At 36.7% G+C, this 16,714-nt stretch overlaps 1 protein-coding gene across 18 annotated transcripts in view; it reads left to right on the top strand.

The window, feature by feature from the left end:
- Positions 1-16,714, top strand: part of TDP1 (tyrosyl-DNA phosphodiesterase 1) — a 55,118-nt gene that overhangs the window by 371 nt on the left and 38,033 nt on the right. For 9 of the 18 annotated variants that reach the window (XR_003255740.1, XM_026079429.1, XM_026079423.1 and 6 more), the window contains exons 1-10: positions 19-119; positions 579-1,129; positions 2,818-2,861; positions 3,570-3,625; positions 4,805-4,901; positions 6,637-6,671; positions 9,109-9,201; positions 14,082-14,252; positions 16,324-16,361; positions 16,523-16,593. Coding sequence is in view for 17 of the 18 variants with exons in the window: in XM_026079429.1 (XP_025935214.1) it covers positions 583-1,129; positions 2,818-2,861; positions 3,570-3,625; positions 4,805-4,901; positions 6,637-6,671; positions 9,109-9,201; positions 14,082-14,252; positions 16,324-16,361; positions 16,523-16,593 (1,152 nt within the window). In the remaining variant the exon portion in view is untranslated. Of the gene's footprint in view, positions 1-18; positions 120-578; positions 1,138-2,817; positions 2,862-3,569; positions 3,626-4,804; positions 4,902-6,636; positions 6,672-9,108; positions 9,202-14,081; positions 14,253-16,323; positions 16,403-16,522; positions 16,594-16,714 lie in introns of those variants that run through there. The other 9 variants (XM_026079424.1, XM_026079425.1, XM_026079430.1 and 6 more) reach the window with 8 other exon arrangements.

Raw genomic sequence — 16,714 nt, 5'->3', positions numbered from 1 at the left:
CCCGCAGGGGCAGCTGGGAGCGGGGGGCCTCGGGCCGGAACCGACTGGGTTATTGCAGGCCGCGGAGCAATTTCGTTTCTAAATCGAGCTCGCTTGCCCGTGGTCTTTCTTTCGATACGGTAACTTTAGCTTCTCGCTGTGGGTGGAGCGTTAATAAACTGCTGCAGCTGTGTTTCACTTCTTGCTTCTGTGTTTCTACAATGTAGTGTTCTGGGCTTAGTAGTTAAACTTAGTATATCGAATATTTATGTGATGAAGGTCATTCTTTTTATTTTTTAAGTGCTTTTGTGCATGTTCTCCTATCCCAACTAGTCTGGAGCGTGCAGATTTGCACACTAAATGCTTCTTCTGGGATGGTCACTTCCATTATCAGCGTTTCTTCATCACCAGGGTGCAGAAACAAATAAGCTTTGTATGCTATGAGATATCTCCTTGTCAGAAATCTGAAGATCCTGTCAAATAAGAAAATCATAAAAGTTGTAGGGATGAGTGAAAGGATGCTAGGAAGGAAAATGGCCTGAAGCACAGCAATCATGGTACAATTTCGTGTTTTTTTTGTGTTTTCTTCCTCCCTCCAGGAACATGCTTCAAGAAGGAGCACATGGAAAATGGACGGTATCTAGCAGTGACGAAAGTACTGAAGAAAATTCTGATAATGAGAAACCATCTACATCTTCGTTATTGCATGCTGCATGTGGTAGAGCAAGTGGGCCACAGTATCCATGCTCTGAGGCTAGGAAAGCTGCTCACAAGAGAAAGGCCTCTCCCTTGAAGTTCAGTGATAAAAGTTTTCCTGCAGAAACACGTCTGGCAGAGAAACAGAGACCTAGCCAAGAAGGCTTGGGTTGGTGTCTTTCTAGTAGTGATGAAGAGCCTGAAGATCAGGAAAAGCAAGCACACAAAGAAACAGTGAAAGAAGAGAAGAACGATGCACCCAAAGAGCATCCTCTGAATTTTCACAAAGATAATGAACTCTCAGAGAATCAGAAGGCAGAAGAGTGTTGTGAAGCACCCAGTGAAGCCCAAGATACCTGGGATCTGTTGAATGGAGGGAACCCTTTCAGATTTTTCCTCACTAAAGTCAGAGGAATCAAGCAGAATTATAATTCTGGAGCCCTACACATAAAAGGTGAACAAGTGAGTTGTACAGAAATGAACTTTTGGGAGGCTTGTGGGCAAGAAAATGCCCTTTTTTTTTTTTTTAATGCATTTATTCCTTGGTGTAACTGAGGCTTCAACTTCTAAATGTGCAAGTTGTACGAATTGGTTCTGTTATCTTCACCTTTTTCTTTTAAAAGTATATTTTATGGCATAAACCTGTTGATATTGATTTTCTTAACTTCTGAGTTATGCTGCACAAACTTACTGTTCACTTATCCAAGGCAGATATATGATGCTTATTGCTGCTCTCAACATGAGTTCATTTGGGGAAGTGCACTTCCCTTTGTCATCTTAAAGGGATGCTTTTCTTGGGTGCCTGACCACCCTCCCACGTTGGTGGTTTGCACTTGTCTGTGCTGCTGATTGGTTTGGACCTAGTAATTTACTGTTACTTTATACTGTACAAGGTCTGTGCGAGAACTTTCTAGAGTTCTGCTGCTGGAATTTGTGGTCCCTCTTCAGTGCAATAGGAAGTGAAGTCTTCAGTGTACAACAGCAATGTTTCAAGAATACTTTGTAACTGAAGTTAGTCGTAGCTCATCTGAAGGGGGGAAAAGCTCTGCCCACCTATAAACATCCACACTTTCAGAAAAGAAATCTCATGCATCACAAGACAGAATCAAAAACAAGCATTAGTAGAGGATTTGTGCACAGAAATTTAGTGAAATGGAGTATAAATTTCTGTAGTGTTGTGAGAACAAACGATTGAAGACCCATGCAGTTAGTTGTGACTCTTTCTCTACCTGATATGCTTCCTATGAGCTTTTGTTATTGAGGACAACCTGTGTCAGAGGCATCAGTTGCATTGTGCTGTATGCCTTTGCCTACCCTGTGATTGCATTGTGGCTTTTGAGCTTTCCTCCCTTCTTAGGAGTACTTATCTTGCTAGGTGATCCTTTCAGCTTGGGGAGAGGCTGGGTTTTGTAACTGGCCAAACTAGATTTTTGTAGAGAAAGGGCATAAAATACGGTGTCTATGCTGGAACATATATGCAGAATGTATTTTTAAGAAGCTGTTGCTCTTCAGTTACCGACGTTTTAAGTTCTTGAGTTAGTTAGTGTTTTGTGTTCCCAACAATAAAATAGACTAAGGATATGCATCGTCCTTTATCAATTTGCTGTGTGTCCCTCCTCATTTTAGTTACGGTTTGAGTTACTATCTGCCCTCAGCCTGTGTTGATCAGCAAGTTCTTGGACAAAACTGTGGGCACTTCACCTTTCCACCTCAAAATGGGGGGGAAGAAAAACATGGGGAAAAGGGGAAGATTGGGGGCTTCTGTCTGTACAGCCTCTAACAGATAAGCATTAACTATATTCTCATTGCTTCTACCCCCCACTCTTCCTTAAGCAATCTCTCTAAGGGAAAGAGTAGTTTGTCCATTTCTCTGTATGCTATTGGTCTCTCTTCCTAATGAGTTTTTAACTTGATTTTTCTACTTTGAGAGGGGTTACTCTTTTTAGGACCATAAGACCTGAATTGCTTCACAGCAGCATCAGTGACTTGAATATTCAAACCATTAGATTTAATCGTGAATGTGTCTATTCCACCAAGCCTGTGAACAGTGCAGCACTTGTGTTATAGTAGTTGTCAAACTGTTCAAGATGTGAAATGTTTACTTTTTTTAATAACTCTGTTGTGCTTTAATATTTTTGATAGATATTTTGTCTCCTCTTTTTGGGACTCTCCTGTCTTCTGCTCAGGTGAGTTTCCTTTTTGCTGAATCAATTTCACTTCCTAATGTAACTCTGACCTCAAGCCTGCTATTCCATGTTTTTGTCATGTACCTGATAACTAGCTTCTGTTAAAATACAGTTAGGGTCCCCACTGTTTTCAACTATGTAACAGCTTACTGAAGTATAAAAAGGAAATCATCCCATGTCCTGCCCTGAATTAGGGCAGATATTATTAGACTGCTTTCTTTTCCCTGTTTTCTGGGAATGGGCAACTGAAAAATGCATATTTGTGTGCATGTAGGTGATGGTGGAAATGAGTAGTATACAGTGCAATCTAGGATGATATTTTTGTTATTGCATGGCAGCTCTAGCTATCATCCGCAGTACAAACACAGGGCAAGAAATGGTTCTTGCAGCAAAGCTTTTACATTATGCATACGTGACTCCTTTGTCTGCCTGTCAAACTATGAATTAGTTTGACTATGAAATATTTAGTATTGAATAATTTAAATTCATCCTTCAATTATTAAAAGAAACATTAAAGAAAGCATGTGAAGTTCAAAAATATACCTATTTTTAAAACATGCTATTTGCAGTTTAGTAATACTTGTTCATATGTTATAAGAAGTATTGATCAATACCTTTGTGTAGGAAATGTTTTTAGCTGTAGTCATTGCTTTGACAAACTCTGCTTTTTCTTTTTAATGAGTCTGTTTTCTTTTTCTTATGTGCAAGTTTAATTACTGTATAGATGTGGAATGGCTTGTAAGACAGTATCCACAAGAATTCAGGTATGTTTATTTACATAGATGAAGTGATACAGTTTCCGACTCGTACATTTCTTGCAAGTTTTATAATCAAGTGATAAACATTTGTTTGCACTTGCAAATTATTTTTCCGGATTGTGTATGTGTAGGCTCTTGGTTTTCCTTGTACACTTTTTCTACAGTTTTAGCTCGCCATCGATTTCTTGCATCTTTTTGAGGCAGTGTTAGCTGCTCAGAGTTCAGTATGGTTGGTTTCTGATTTTATTAATTAACTTCTAGAAGGCCCCATCATGGGCCAAAACAACAATGTGCTAGAGGATATTAAAGACAGAACAGCAAGTTTTTAGGCTGTATAGTTTACAGAGCTAAGAGCAAAATAATGCAAGAGAGAGGAGGGAATATAGGAAGAGCACAAGAAAAATGCGTGAAAATGATCAGGATGATATGGAGCGGTTTGAGTTGCTGGGGGTTGTCATGATAGCAGTTTTTTCATGTTTCTTTGACGCTCCATTCTGATAATTGCAACTCTACCATACATGAAGGAAACTTTTATTATAACTGAGTTTCTTTTGGGTTGGTGTGGGTTTTTTTGTGTGGTGTGTGAGGGGTTTTTTTGGTTTTTTTGTTTGTTTGTTTGGTTTTTTTTTCATTTTACTAAAAGTGCAGTAGACTGAGTATTAGGAAGTGAACCTGAAACTATCACAAGAATAAACCTTGCCCTCTCCTTTCCCTCTCCTCTCCCCATTTCCTCCATAATAAATCAATAATTAAATTGACTTACAGGCCAACACTGTCTATATCAATACTTGTAAGTGACTATCTGTCTGTTTCCAGATAAAACTTCTGGTAAGGAACACTTGTCTGTGTATTACTAGCTTTTATTTCCGTGTTGGATTTTTCTCCACACACTTCCTGTTTTTCTTTTCCGTCAACGTTTTCTAGCATCTTCATCTTAGAGGTCTGTATCCCAGTAGCTGTTTGTTTGTTGTTGTTGTTGTTGTTGTTGTTTTTTGTTTTTTGTTTTTTTTTTGAGATAGCTAATAAGCCATACAGATTCTAAGTTAATAAGCCGTACAGACTCTAGTGCCATCATCCTGCTGGGCCATTGGATTTAGGAGCCAGACGTCATAGCTGTGTGGGAGAGTGGTTTGGACTAATGACTAATTCACTGGATGTTTTAAAAATAATCTCCTTTTATTTAAGGAAGAAGCCATTATTGATAGTTCATGGTGAAAAGAGAGAATCCAAAGCTGAACTGCTCGCACAAGCGCGCCCTTATGAGAACATTAGCTTTTGTCAGGTAATTAACTTTTGCATCATCTTTCAGTTGAAATTAAGCAATCTGTGTGCTCCAAACCTTGTTATGGACAAAAAGAAGAGTATTTTATACGTGTTATATGGGAAGTCCAAAAAACTTACTGTTATACTTTAAGCAGGATACTTCCCAGGACTATAGGAACAGATTAACTGTGTTCCTGGTCTTTTATGATTACTGTAGGCTGTCACCCACAAAAAGTTTGCACAGAATAGCTACCCACAGAAATGCTGTAGGGCTTGTAGAAGAGCTGCCTACCTTCTCCACAAATTTATTACACTCAAATTCTTTTTGTGGATGAAAAGAAGCCGTGTTTATATACAAAGCGAAAAATTTTATTATTGTTGTTGTTAGTGTAATTGTAATCTTCAGGCTCGTCAAAGTTGTTATTAGATTGGATATGTGTTACAAGAAAGTACTGTTGGAGCGAATTTCAACAATACAGTTGAAATCACTATGCATGCACTTGCTAGCGTCTGCCATTTTCCCTGTTACACTCGCTCTTTTGCTGTCACTGAGTCTTAAGGTAACTGGCTCCAGCATGGAGGAGGGAAGTGTTAATGGCAAGGTGCCCATGCTCCGGGGTTTTATTGGGAGAAGTATGTCCTCAGTGCTGAGGATTTCTTCTTCCTTTTTGGGAGAAGCTTGATGCTGAAGTTTTCTTCCTCCTCAGCAAACTGGTGACACTGAACTCCCCAGGAATAATCATATTGGTGCAAAACTTAGTGAGTTCCCAAGGCCAGGATTTTTGGGCTGCATTATGCTATACTAATCAGGTGTTTGCACTAAGTTGTGGACTAACAACAATGCTTTGATTTGACTGTTAAGATTTTGGTTGCACTAACAGTAAATTCATGTTTTTGTATGTAAGGTATTTCTTTTTCATGCATAACAAGAATTTAAGTGTAATTATCTCCCATATGATAGCCTTGTCTGTCAGTGTAGTTAATAGTCGGATCATAACGTTGTGGGGAAGGTGATATTGGTGATGGGTTTCTTACTCAGCTATACTGCTTCGGAGTCTTCTAGTAGTCTGTGTGCGTTCCATTATTTCAGTATCCTAAAATGAAACTTTAATGTTTTCATCTTATATGCCCCCCCAATATTAACTAGGCACAATGTTGGAGCCATCTCTGTATGAAATTACTTAACAGCATCTGTAACTCGTGTCTGATAAAAGCTATCAAGTTTAATTACATTATCGTGGTTATGACCATCCCATATATGAAGCTGAAGTACTTTTTTTTTCTAAAGGGAAGGCTTTTAAATGGTCTGAAAGTATTTCATCCTTTTTCTAGAAATTGTTGCAAATACCAATTTTAATAAGAGGAAAGCACTGAATAGAAAAAGGCAGTTCTGTCTCTGGTTCCTCTGGTTCTTTTCTTTGCAGTGTTGGCCATTGTCAGCTCTTACAAGCAGCTTATAAGTTTCAGAAGACTGACTGTTTCTGAAAATATTGCTGGCAAGAGACTAGAAAGTCTGTTGTAGCAGTTGCAGCAGCAAAAAAGTTGCATTGCAAGTTAAAGTATAACTTTTGGCAATTGAAAAGTATATTTAAAGATAATAAGAGAAAAAAGTTGTATATGGTTCATGATCTCTCCACTAGAGAGCAGTGAAATGAAACAAAATGAACATAGAGCACCTTCCTCCCATTAACATTGTTACATGTAAAAATGCACAATAGAAATTTCTAATGATGATCAACTCTTTCATTTTATAGGCTAAACTGGATATTGCATTTGGAACTCACCATACGTAAGTAACTGTTGTGAAGCAGAAAGCTACGCCTCTAAAGATGACCATAGAGTTGGTGTGTGCAATTACCATGTTTGGAGTAGTAACTAGCGTCTAATGCCTTAATTTATAGGACAGGAAGCTAGATTGTTACTGTCTGAAGACATGATTAGGAAGGAAAGGTCTACTATGCATTGAGATCAAACCTAAAAGTAGTATTGTCTTTTTGTATTCTACATGCATCTGTTTCATGTATCTGCAAGTTGTTTTAAGACCATAAAACTGGATTTTATAGAAATTGCTGGGTCTTAAAGACAAATTTCTTTCATTATTTTCTATCTATTGATTATAGAATTATTCTAGTTTAAGGAAACAAATCAGCTATTAACTACATGGGAGATGTGCAAGTTAGATAACTGGAATCAGTGAACTGCAGATACTGGTTGTCAGTAACTCATACCAAAACGATATGCAGACTTTATTAGTCACTGACAGATTGGACAGAACACTGATTTGCTGCTCTGTTTTTGCAGTTAATATGGAAAATCTGGAAACAATAGCTGCATTTTTAATTATTTTCAAAGAAAAGCTTGAATTGGATATCACAGAAGTGTCGTGAAGGGAATTTTGTAGCTTGTAAGCTACAGACAAGGAGAGATGTAATCTTTTGTTTCATACAGCAAAAGTCTTTGGTTTCAAGGCACTCAAATTTTCCTATCAATTAATCTTTTTCTATAAGCCTTTATAAAAGGTGACATTAAATTAAAACATAGATCTGAAATGCTCATTTAAGGCACACTTCTATTTATGGTAGAATGCATAGTGACCTTATCTTCACCTGTTTGGAGAAGAATACATGCAAATGGGGGAGGGGGGGAGAAATCAACATTTTTAACAATGAATCTGGCTTCTCTACCAGTCCCTTCATGTAAGTGAGGGATACTGAGGGTATTAAGGTTGATTTGTTAGATTGATCATTTTTAAAGCTTCAGCTTGCTTTCTTTTAAGTAGTGTAAGCACCAGCTGTCTTATTCTCCATATGCTCCATTTTAAATTTCTTCTTCCGCCCCAGTATTTGAGGTTAATAAGTGACAGTGATGGGGTTTTGGGTAGTGTACCTCTGAATGCATATTCTAGTGTAGATGGAACACAGCAAGTGGGGACACAGCAGAACAGTAAATCAGGTGCACTGGAACATGCATTCAGAGGTAGAGTACCCAAAACAACCCCTTTAAATGCTGGAAGTCCTTTATATTTAACATTTTTAAACCTTTAGCAATTTAAAGAAGGTAGGTAACAGAACACGTTTGTTCCAAGAGAAACTTAACAGATTTTTACCACATAAATATAAATATTTAAACTTTATTCATGTTGCATGATGTAAAACTTAATTACATGCCAGCAATTTTGAGGAAGTGGTATTTTGGTCAGTGTTATCACTTTTATATACCTTAATCTTAATGTATTATTTTGCTGTAAAATTCTTGCTTTGCTGTCAACTCAGTCTGTGCTTGAAACAAGTCAAAATAGCTTCCAGATTTGTTTTGATTATAGTTAGAGGCATTGCATATTACTTTTCAGTAAGAACAGAAAATTTGTCTCTTTTCAGTGCAAGGTACTTAAATCCTAGTTTGCTAAATTCTAACATTAAAAACAGATTTCTGAGTAAGTCATTGCCTGAATTTGAGCCTGATGTTTGCTTAGTATTGATCTTGCCATGAGACAGCAATGAAAATAGGAATATTTTTCCTTATGACTTTAATTCTTGATCATTGGTTTCTCTGGCAACTGTGCTCTTTCCTCAAGGTCATGTATATGTTGTCTTGACACAACTGTAAAAACTTGTATATGGAAACTTAGTCGCTTATGTTAAAATATACATTTCAGTATATGTATATATTTTTTTCTGGAACTCAATTACTAGTTTTAAAACTCCTTTGTCCTGTAGCTCAAGTTTAGACTTAGGGATAACTCATATGAATACCTCTTCACCACCCTAAGAGCTATCTAGGTACCTTTTCTGTTTTAAAGTTGTTAGTTTGAGAGAAGAACTAGATTTTAATAAATTCAACTATAAGCAAATACCTTTTGGTATACCTTAATTCCTTTTTTAACAAACAACAAAAGAATGAGTCTATTTGAAACATAGAAAGTGTTCTGCAAGTATTCATTGTCGCTTTTGGAAGTCAGTAGCATGAGATGTTAAGAGGTAACCTGAAATAGATTGTATGATGCCACTACTAAACATGTATGTGCATATTCTGATGACTGCCATGTGAGTTTGGAATAGTATGCACATAAATTGAAGTCTAATTGTTTGTGCTATGCAGAACTGAACAAATGATATGAAAGGAATTCTCTTAATAGAGCATTGTAATGGATTATTAATTCATTTGTTTTAAGTATCCTGAGAGTAGAAAATAAAGTATAATATATATATACACACACTATTTTTAAGGAAAATGATGTTACTGTTATATGAAGAAGGTCTTCGAGTTGTGATACATACATCTAATCTTATTGCTGAAGATTGGCACCAGAAAACTCAGGGGTAAGCAAAAATCTCTTAAACTACTAGTAGGGAAACGAGATTTGTTAAGTAGTTAGCCCATGCGTTGTTCTGGGTTATATACGTTGATCTGAAAGATAGGTGTAAGTAATGATAGATCTGTTTTTTTCATTTGCCTTGTGGTGAACAACAGAGATTTGATAAGAGAATGTATAGATGGTGTATGGTACAGTTTTTTTTTTTTTTTTTTACTAAGTATATTGACTGTGCTGTACTAAATCAGAAGCTGGACTTAATTTTTTGAATTGTCAGCAGAATTGATTATCTGCATTTGAAGAGCTGGATTATGCTAGTTATGTTTTATCAGATAAATGGGAAAAGTATTTGAAATAAGAACTTGCTTGGTTTGAATTGCAAAAAATAACTGTTTTTAACATTCTCAGCATTTGATATTAACCATTTTTAGATCTAGCTCATGTTATGTGTAAGTGACCTTTTTGGAGGACTAGGTGTCTCAACTTTCAAAATTGTGCTGACCTACATTAGATGCCTAGATGCTAACCTGCATATATAGCTGTAATACAGCCAAGCTAAAACCTGAAGTGGGCTAATATTTTTCTGAACTGTGCATGGAACAAACTCAGTATGGAAATAACTGAGGAAAAAAATGATAAAACCTGTGAAGCTGCTTCTACTTTGAAAAAGACTTGTTGAAAACTTATCTTTAAATACTGTGACTTATCTCAGTGACACTTTCTAATCTGTTTTAAATCTGTGTGGGTTTTTTTACTGCACTAGGCATGCAACTCTTTCTGTCATTAAGCACCCAAATATGTTTGAAAATCAGGCTTTAAATAAGCATTAATGAGAATTTAAAAATCATTAAAGCAGGTTAGAGACTTAATTTTCATTATTTTGGTGGGAATTAAACAAATTGGGCACAGATACTGTTTTCTAAGGCTTGTGATGTGTCTGTTGGGATCTCAGGGTGTTAAAACAATTAGAAAAATATAATTTGGGCCTGACTGTCTTCACTGGAAAATAATAAGCATTTGGAATGTATCAACATTAATTGGCATGATGAGATAATAAGCATGTGGAGATCCTTCTTGCGCTTGCAACTGCGCAAAGACCTGTTACAAATCTATGCAAGCAGGCAATAAGGACTTCTCCCCCGAGAGCTCTGAGTGTGTGTGGAGATGCAGGACACAACAGTAACAGAAATTCTCCAATGACTGATACAGATTAGGGGAATACCTGTGTATTTAATGACATGACTGTTTTGAGGAATCAAAGATGTCTGTCTGGAAAATGAAATGCCTACAGCAGACACTTGTAAGCTTTCTTTGCTTGTTACTATCACTGGCAACAAAAATTCTTAGCTCTGTGCCAGGCTCTACGTTGTTTTGAAGTGGCACATGTATTGCTAGTGTTACATGAGCCACAGCTTCAGGGTTAGGGGTTTCTCTTACAGATTCAGTTTTGAAACCCAGCTATTTTTTTAGCTTGAATAAACAGCTGTTCAGCAAAGTCGACTGAGGTTAGTTCTAATAAAAACATAATATATAACAGCTAAAGCCTTAGCACTCCTTTTTTTTTTTTTTTTTTTTTGTTAGGTGCTGTACAAATAGATTACAGGGTCTAAAGAACTGAATGTCATGGAGAAGAATGACGATAGATTGCTCTAATTTCAAATAAAAAACTAGGTTTCATGAAATGGGACTGTCAGAAGATATATTCAAGATAAACAGAGGGAATTTTTCTCTGTGAAGTATGCAGTTGATCTGTGAACTCCTTGCAAAAGGGTGTTCTGGATGCTAAAAGGATTCAAAGGGTATGGGGGCAAGGTCCACTGAGGGTTGCAAAATAGGTGGAAACTTCCTGAGTTGGGGTAGTTGCTCAGCTGAGAACAGCTGGAGTCTGGGAGAGTCCTAGGAGGAAGTATTGTGTGTGTTCACCTTACTTCAATACTTGGGCATCTGCTTACTGTCACTGCTGGAGACAGGATACAAGGTACTGCTAGTACAAGGATACAAAATGGGCCTTTTCATTTATCCGGTGCTGCAAGTCTTGTGTTCTTAAGATAGCGCTGTGCGGCAAAAAACTACACCTAGAAAGGTGATAGCTGTCTAGGCCTGAACTCTAGTTGCTTTCTACTTTAAACAAAACTTCATTTTGAGCTGGCCATTACCTTAAACCTGTTCTGACTAATTTCAGCTCTTTTATTACGCCACGCTATCTCTTTATGAAAAGACTAACTGTGAGGTGCTCTTTGTAAAAGCTCAAGCAACTATTTAAAGATTACCTTAATGTTGCAAGAATAATGTGACTGGGCAGATGTTCTGTTTCTGCTGTAACTGTATCTAGAGTGTAACTTGATGATGGACAGGACTGAAGTGTTTGCCTGACAAACTGAAATAATACTTAAAATCTCCTTAAACCAATTTGTGGGAAACATGGTTCCTTAATACATTTCCTGATTGCAGTATGTATTAATACAGTCAATAATGACCCAGTGTCCAAGGAAACAATGCATGGTTTTTTATAGAGATTTTTACAAGGCTTTCCTGAAAAACAGTACTAAAAGTGGCATGTTAATAATAACACCCCCCACACACACCTGCTGCTAACCCTCTCCCCCCCCACCCCCCCGTGAGAATTTTTTAGTTAGCTCTCCACAGTAACTTATGGTATTAGAGTTCTTTGTCAAACTACTTGAAAGTGGCTGTTCAGAAGTTGCTGTCTTCTGGACACGCATCTCATTGCTGTTAAACATGGCATGGTTCTGAACCTTTGCACTTGTCTGAAGCAACCTCTCATGAGGCTGAGTGGCAGAAATGCAACTGCTAGTTTCTTACTTTGAGATCTTTTACTAAGAGATGGCTTTAGTATCTTTTGGCAGATAATCTTTTAGAAGACCAAGGGGGTGTGAAAATACCCATTTGCGATGCTTGACAAGTTGCCATACTTGTCAAACATGAAAAATATTTCTTCTTTTTAACTTTGCGGTAGTAATATGCAGTTTTACTGGTATGATGGCTCATAGGTTTCTGTATGTTCTGTAGGCCTCTGAATTGCAAAGGATAGTATGAACTTTATGTAAAATTGTTAATGCAGATGCTTTGGTTACTATAGCTACATAATGTATGAATGGAAAGAACTGCTAGATGGTAGATTGAAAATGATTGTTCAGGTCAGTTTGCTCAGAATGCAGATTAACCTCTAGGTTGGTTGTTTTCAGTTGAGAAGGGAATAATACCTCAAACTCTTTTTGGTTTTACAATACTTATGACTGCTTGATCTTGTTTACTGGCAATTTATGGTACTGGTAGTAGTTTGAATTGGCAGTAAACCATGCTGATCTTTGTCCAAGATTTCTTTTTTTAAAGATAGCTTTGCAAAAGCAAAACATGTTTATGTGTGTGTGATGCAGTTATTCCTGAATTTAAAAGGCATAGGACTTCTAGTTTGTAAATGTCAATGTAAAGCTTTAATTTTCATCCCCTTTAGTAAGCTTTAATGAAACTGGAATAAACTAGTATGTTTTTTTTGTTTTGCTTTTTTCTTTCTTTCCACTTAGCTGCTAGTGTTCTTTGTGGCTGAGCTCAGTTGAAATAAATGAACATTTATAAAGTTTGGCCTATTCCTGTGGTGTTTATAAGGTTTCTCTCAAAATTTTGAAATGATGGACTAGAGGGAAGCTATAACTTAAGAGCAGAGTGCTAGCATGATAGACAGTACGTAGCATATTTTCTTTCTTTTATTGCTTGCATAAAGCAAATAGGATTTTAGCAAATATAATCTTTATCCTACCTTGATGAAAGAATAGTATAAGAAAGATCATTCAGTTCCCTGCTATTTTTCTCTTCTGTCTTGGAGAAAGGGCAATGGAGGCATGAAGGCAGTGAAAATTGGGCAGTATGCTAGATACTCAGTAGACCGTATTTTGCTGCTTAAGGAATTTATGATAGTGGAGGGCTGAAGGAGGTGGACCCAAAATCAGTGATAGCAGAAGAAGAAAGTATGAGAGTTTATTAGTCATCGTCAAAGATGACTTAGTCAAATGAGAAAGCAAGGGAAACCTCTGGGATTTGTCCATCTTGACTTAGCAGAAAAGCAAATTAAGGCCTACTAATCTTATCGCTTTATCTCAACTGCCCTTTGCTGACATACTAGGATGCTATTGCATCCTGGGATATGAACTTCATGTGCCATGTTAGACCTGCGTGATGTTATGAAAGCTTCATCCTTTTATACCAACCTGTATAATTCTGAGTACTGAAATATTGTCTTGTCATGGTTCACCAGTTGCTTTCTCATTTTGGGAGCTATGTGATCTTTTAAAGTTGTTGGCTTGGGTTTTTTCAGTGAAAGATTTGTGGAGGTTACCAGCTGTTTTTGCTGTGTAGAGCTCACCCTACTTTATTTTGATGGAAGTTGTGGAGAAGTGAAATATCATTGTACTCTACCCTTCAAATTATGCAGAACTTTCAAAATCTATAGTTTGAATTTTTCTATGTCATTATGCAAACTAGTAGCTCAGCAGAATGTGTTGCAGTGTAACTTTTTTCCTATTTACACCGAGAATCTTAATGAAAAGACCATTAGTTGGTAAGTCCAAGTCTGGCTTGTTTAACAGTGATGTAAAGCTGTAAACATATGCATGGATAAATATGTACGTTGTCTTCTTGATTTGAGAGTATTAGTTTTATGCTCTTATCTTGAGTATGAGACTTGCAATGACTCTGTAATTGTAAAGTAAAGGCAAGTTACTTTGTAGTTAGTAGCATCACAGTAAAACTGTATCTGTCCAGTATTTATTTAGGACCTCCAGATCTGCTTTAATCACTTACTGAAACATTGTGTTAATGTGTGGTGTGTTTTTTTGTTTTGTTTGTTTTATGGTTTTGTTTTGTTTTTAGAATATGGATAAGTCCTTTATATCCAAGACTACCTCAGGGACCAACTGATTCTTCTGGTGAATCTGAAACTAATTTTAAATCTGACCTAATAAGCTACTTGATGGCTTACAATTCTCCTACACTCAAGGAATGGATAGATAAGATTCAAGAACATGATTTGTCAGAGACAAGGTATATACTATCATGTGTTTATAATAACTTGCATGCTTTTTTCCAAAAAATTAAACATCTCTGTTGTCAGGATCCATTAAGTCATGGATTTGTTTCTTAAGCTTACCCTGTTGCAGACTAACAGCATTCAAATGTGATTCTAACTTTAGGCAGTTTTCAGTGGGGCTGACTTCTTGGGCTAGTTGCTCAGGAAACTGAATACTTCGCAGTAGTCCAAAGCTGATGCTTTTGAACTGTCATATGCTTTGGGTTAAACTTAAAGCAGAAATCGGCCTGCTTAAATAAACTGTAACCTCTTGCAGATTTTTCTTAAAGTTCTAAGTAATGAGCTGCCTTTGTATCTTGATAAATGATCACTTTTATATTTGCAATAATGCTTTTGGCATTCTGCTGTGTAAAAAAATGAGTTTCATTTAAATTGAACATTAATAGTCTTATGGAGATTATGGTGAATTGAGCAATTTCTAGTTTTACAAGCATATGATTTAAAGGAACGAAAAAAGTCTCTTAGCAGTAATTTGATAGAGGTAGCTGTAAGGAGTGTTGGGGGCACTGACTTTAAGTCAGTCTGGCTTAAAAATTTGCTTCAGTAAAATCACCATTGAAGAATCTGAGTTGTGCTGGGTTTGTCATGTATGAGTGGGTCATACAAGCAAAGGTTATTGTAGTGGGATTGCATTAAGAATAGGCCTCTACGCTTTAAGTCAGAGCTTCATCCATTTATATGTGTACAGAATTCGGCCTATTACAAGCATGGGTCATGTGTAGTATTCTATAGCAAGGTATGTCGTATAATAAAAATGCAGTTATGTAATAATATAATTTGTCTTGAAATAATCTTCTCTAATATCACTTTGATATCAGTTAAACATCCTGAATGAAATGCTAAGTAATTTCTAATAGATTCATCTTGCATTTCTACTGAAATAGGGTATTTACTTCAAAAAGTGTAAATCTCCTTGGCTACTTAATAGCAATTTTATAAGCTGGCAACAAATTCATTGAAAAGAAAAGCTGAAAAAAGTGATAAACTGTGGTGGAAATAGAGACTGAAACCTTGCCTGGTTTGATAATACAAAATAGAAAAATGTGCCTTTTTCTTCACATGGAGTCCTACAAGATTATATATAAAAAGATGATGTAGCTTGTGGTGAGCTGGCTTGAGCTTATGCTCTTACTCACTTGATCATCTGCCTGGTTTCTATAACCTGAGCTTGGTCAGTTGGGTAAGCCCTAGCTGATGTGAGTTTATGCATAGGTTAGGGGAGAGCTGCTAGTTAGGATGAGCATCAATTCTGTCCTATATGTAATGTCTAGGGGACACTCATTCATGGATGAAACTAGGCATAAAATGCAGTGAGGAAGAGCTTCTTAAACCATCCATCAGCAGAGTCTCTCGGCAAGTTTCTTATCTGTTTGACTTTGCTCTGAAAACAGACAACTAAACCATTACAGTTGAAAACTTGCTCCTTGCTGCCTCTGAGCTATTAGGCAGCCAAATAAAATCTCATACCTGGATCTGTTGATTTGGATATAGCAATAGATTGGGAGTTTTGCTTCACCCAAAATCACATGCCCAGTTCTGTGCCAAACAAGAATTACTTACACTTATTGCTAACAACATCTGTCTCCTGCATTTTTGTGCACTGAAATAGATAGTTCCTGTTGATGCTATAGAACAGCCTGATGGTATATGACAACCATATGAGATCCTGATAATAAATTATACAGGGGAAAATCCACTTTTCTGTATATTGCAAGCTTTAAGTGCAAAAGATTAAATATTTAATGGTTGCACTTGTGTGTATAAACCATGATGATAGGTTTTTACTTGCATGTCTTAATAATTTACAAACTAAAACATTCCAAAAATTATGCATGGTGTTTTATGTGCTGCTTTTGTTATTCTGATGCTAAATGGAAGATATGGCATGCTGATATAAAGTGCATGACCTTACACTTCTTGGTCATCATAAAGTAACTTTTCAGATTGACTTGATTTCCACTGACTGTGTACTTTTGAGTAGCAGAGCTCCAAATAATCTCTTGGTGGTATTTTTTGTTTCTGTAGAGTGTATCTACTTGGTTCTACCCCTGGACGATATCAAGGTATTGATAAAGAAAAGTGGGGTCATCTTAGACTCAGAAAGGTACTATAACTATAGGGTTTTTCTGTCAATATCCTCTTAGCTGTACCATTTTGGGGAGCATTCTTTAGTTCCTTTCAGTTCTTCCTGCTATTCTCACAATCTTCTAATGTATTGTTACAGTTGGCAAAAGCATAAACTTGCAACTCAGAGTACAGAGGCTGCGTGTAATATTCCTGGGCCCTATTACCAAGGTCAGCTTGTATTCTGAATTGTCATATGTTTACAGATATGTGAGAAGTCGCCACTGCTAAAATGACTTCTTGTCTGCTGTTGATGTTTCTAATGAATCTGATGCTCACAATCCAGTCTTCT

The sequence above is a fragment of the Apteryx rowi genome, unplaced genomic scaffold (assembly GCF_003343035.1).
Source record: "Apteryx rowi isolate R43461 unplaced genomic scaffold, aptRow1 scaffold_5, whole genome shotgun sequence".
NCBI lineage: Eukaryota > Metazoa > Chordata > Aves > Apterygiformes > Apterygidae > Apteryx > Apteryx rowi.
This window is presented reverse-complemented; position numbering and strand designations above follow the sequence as displayed.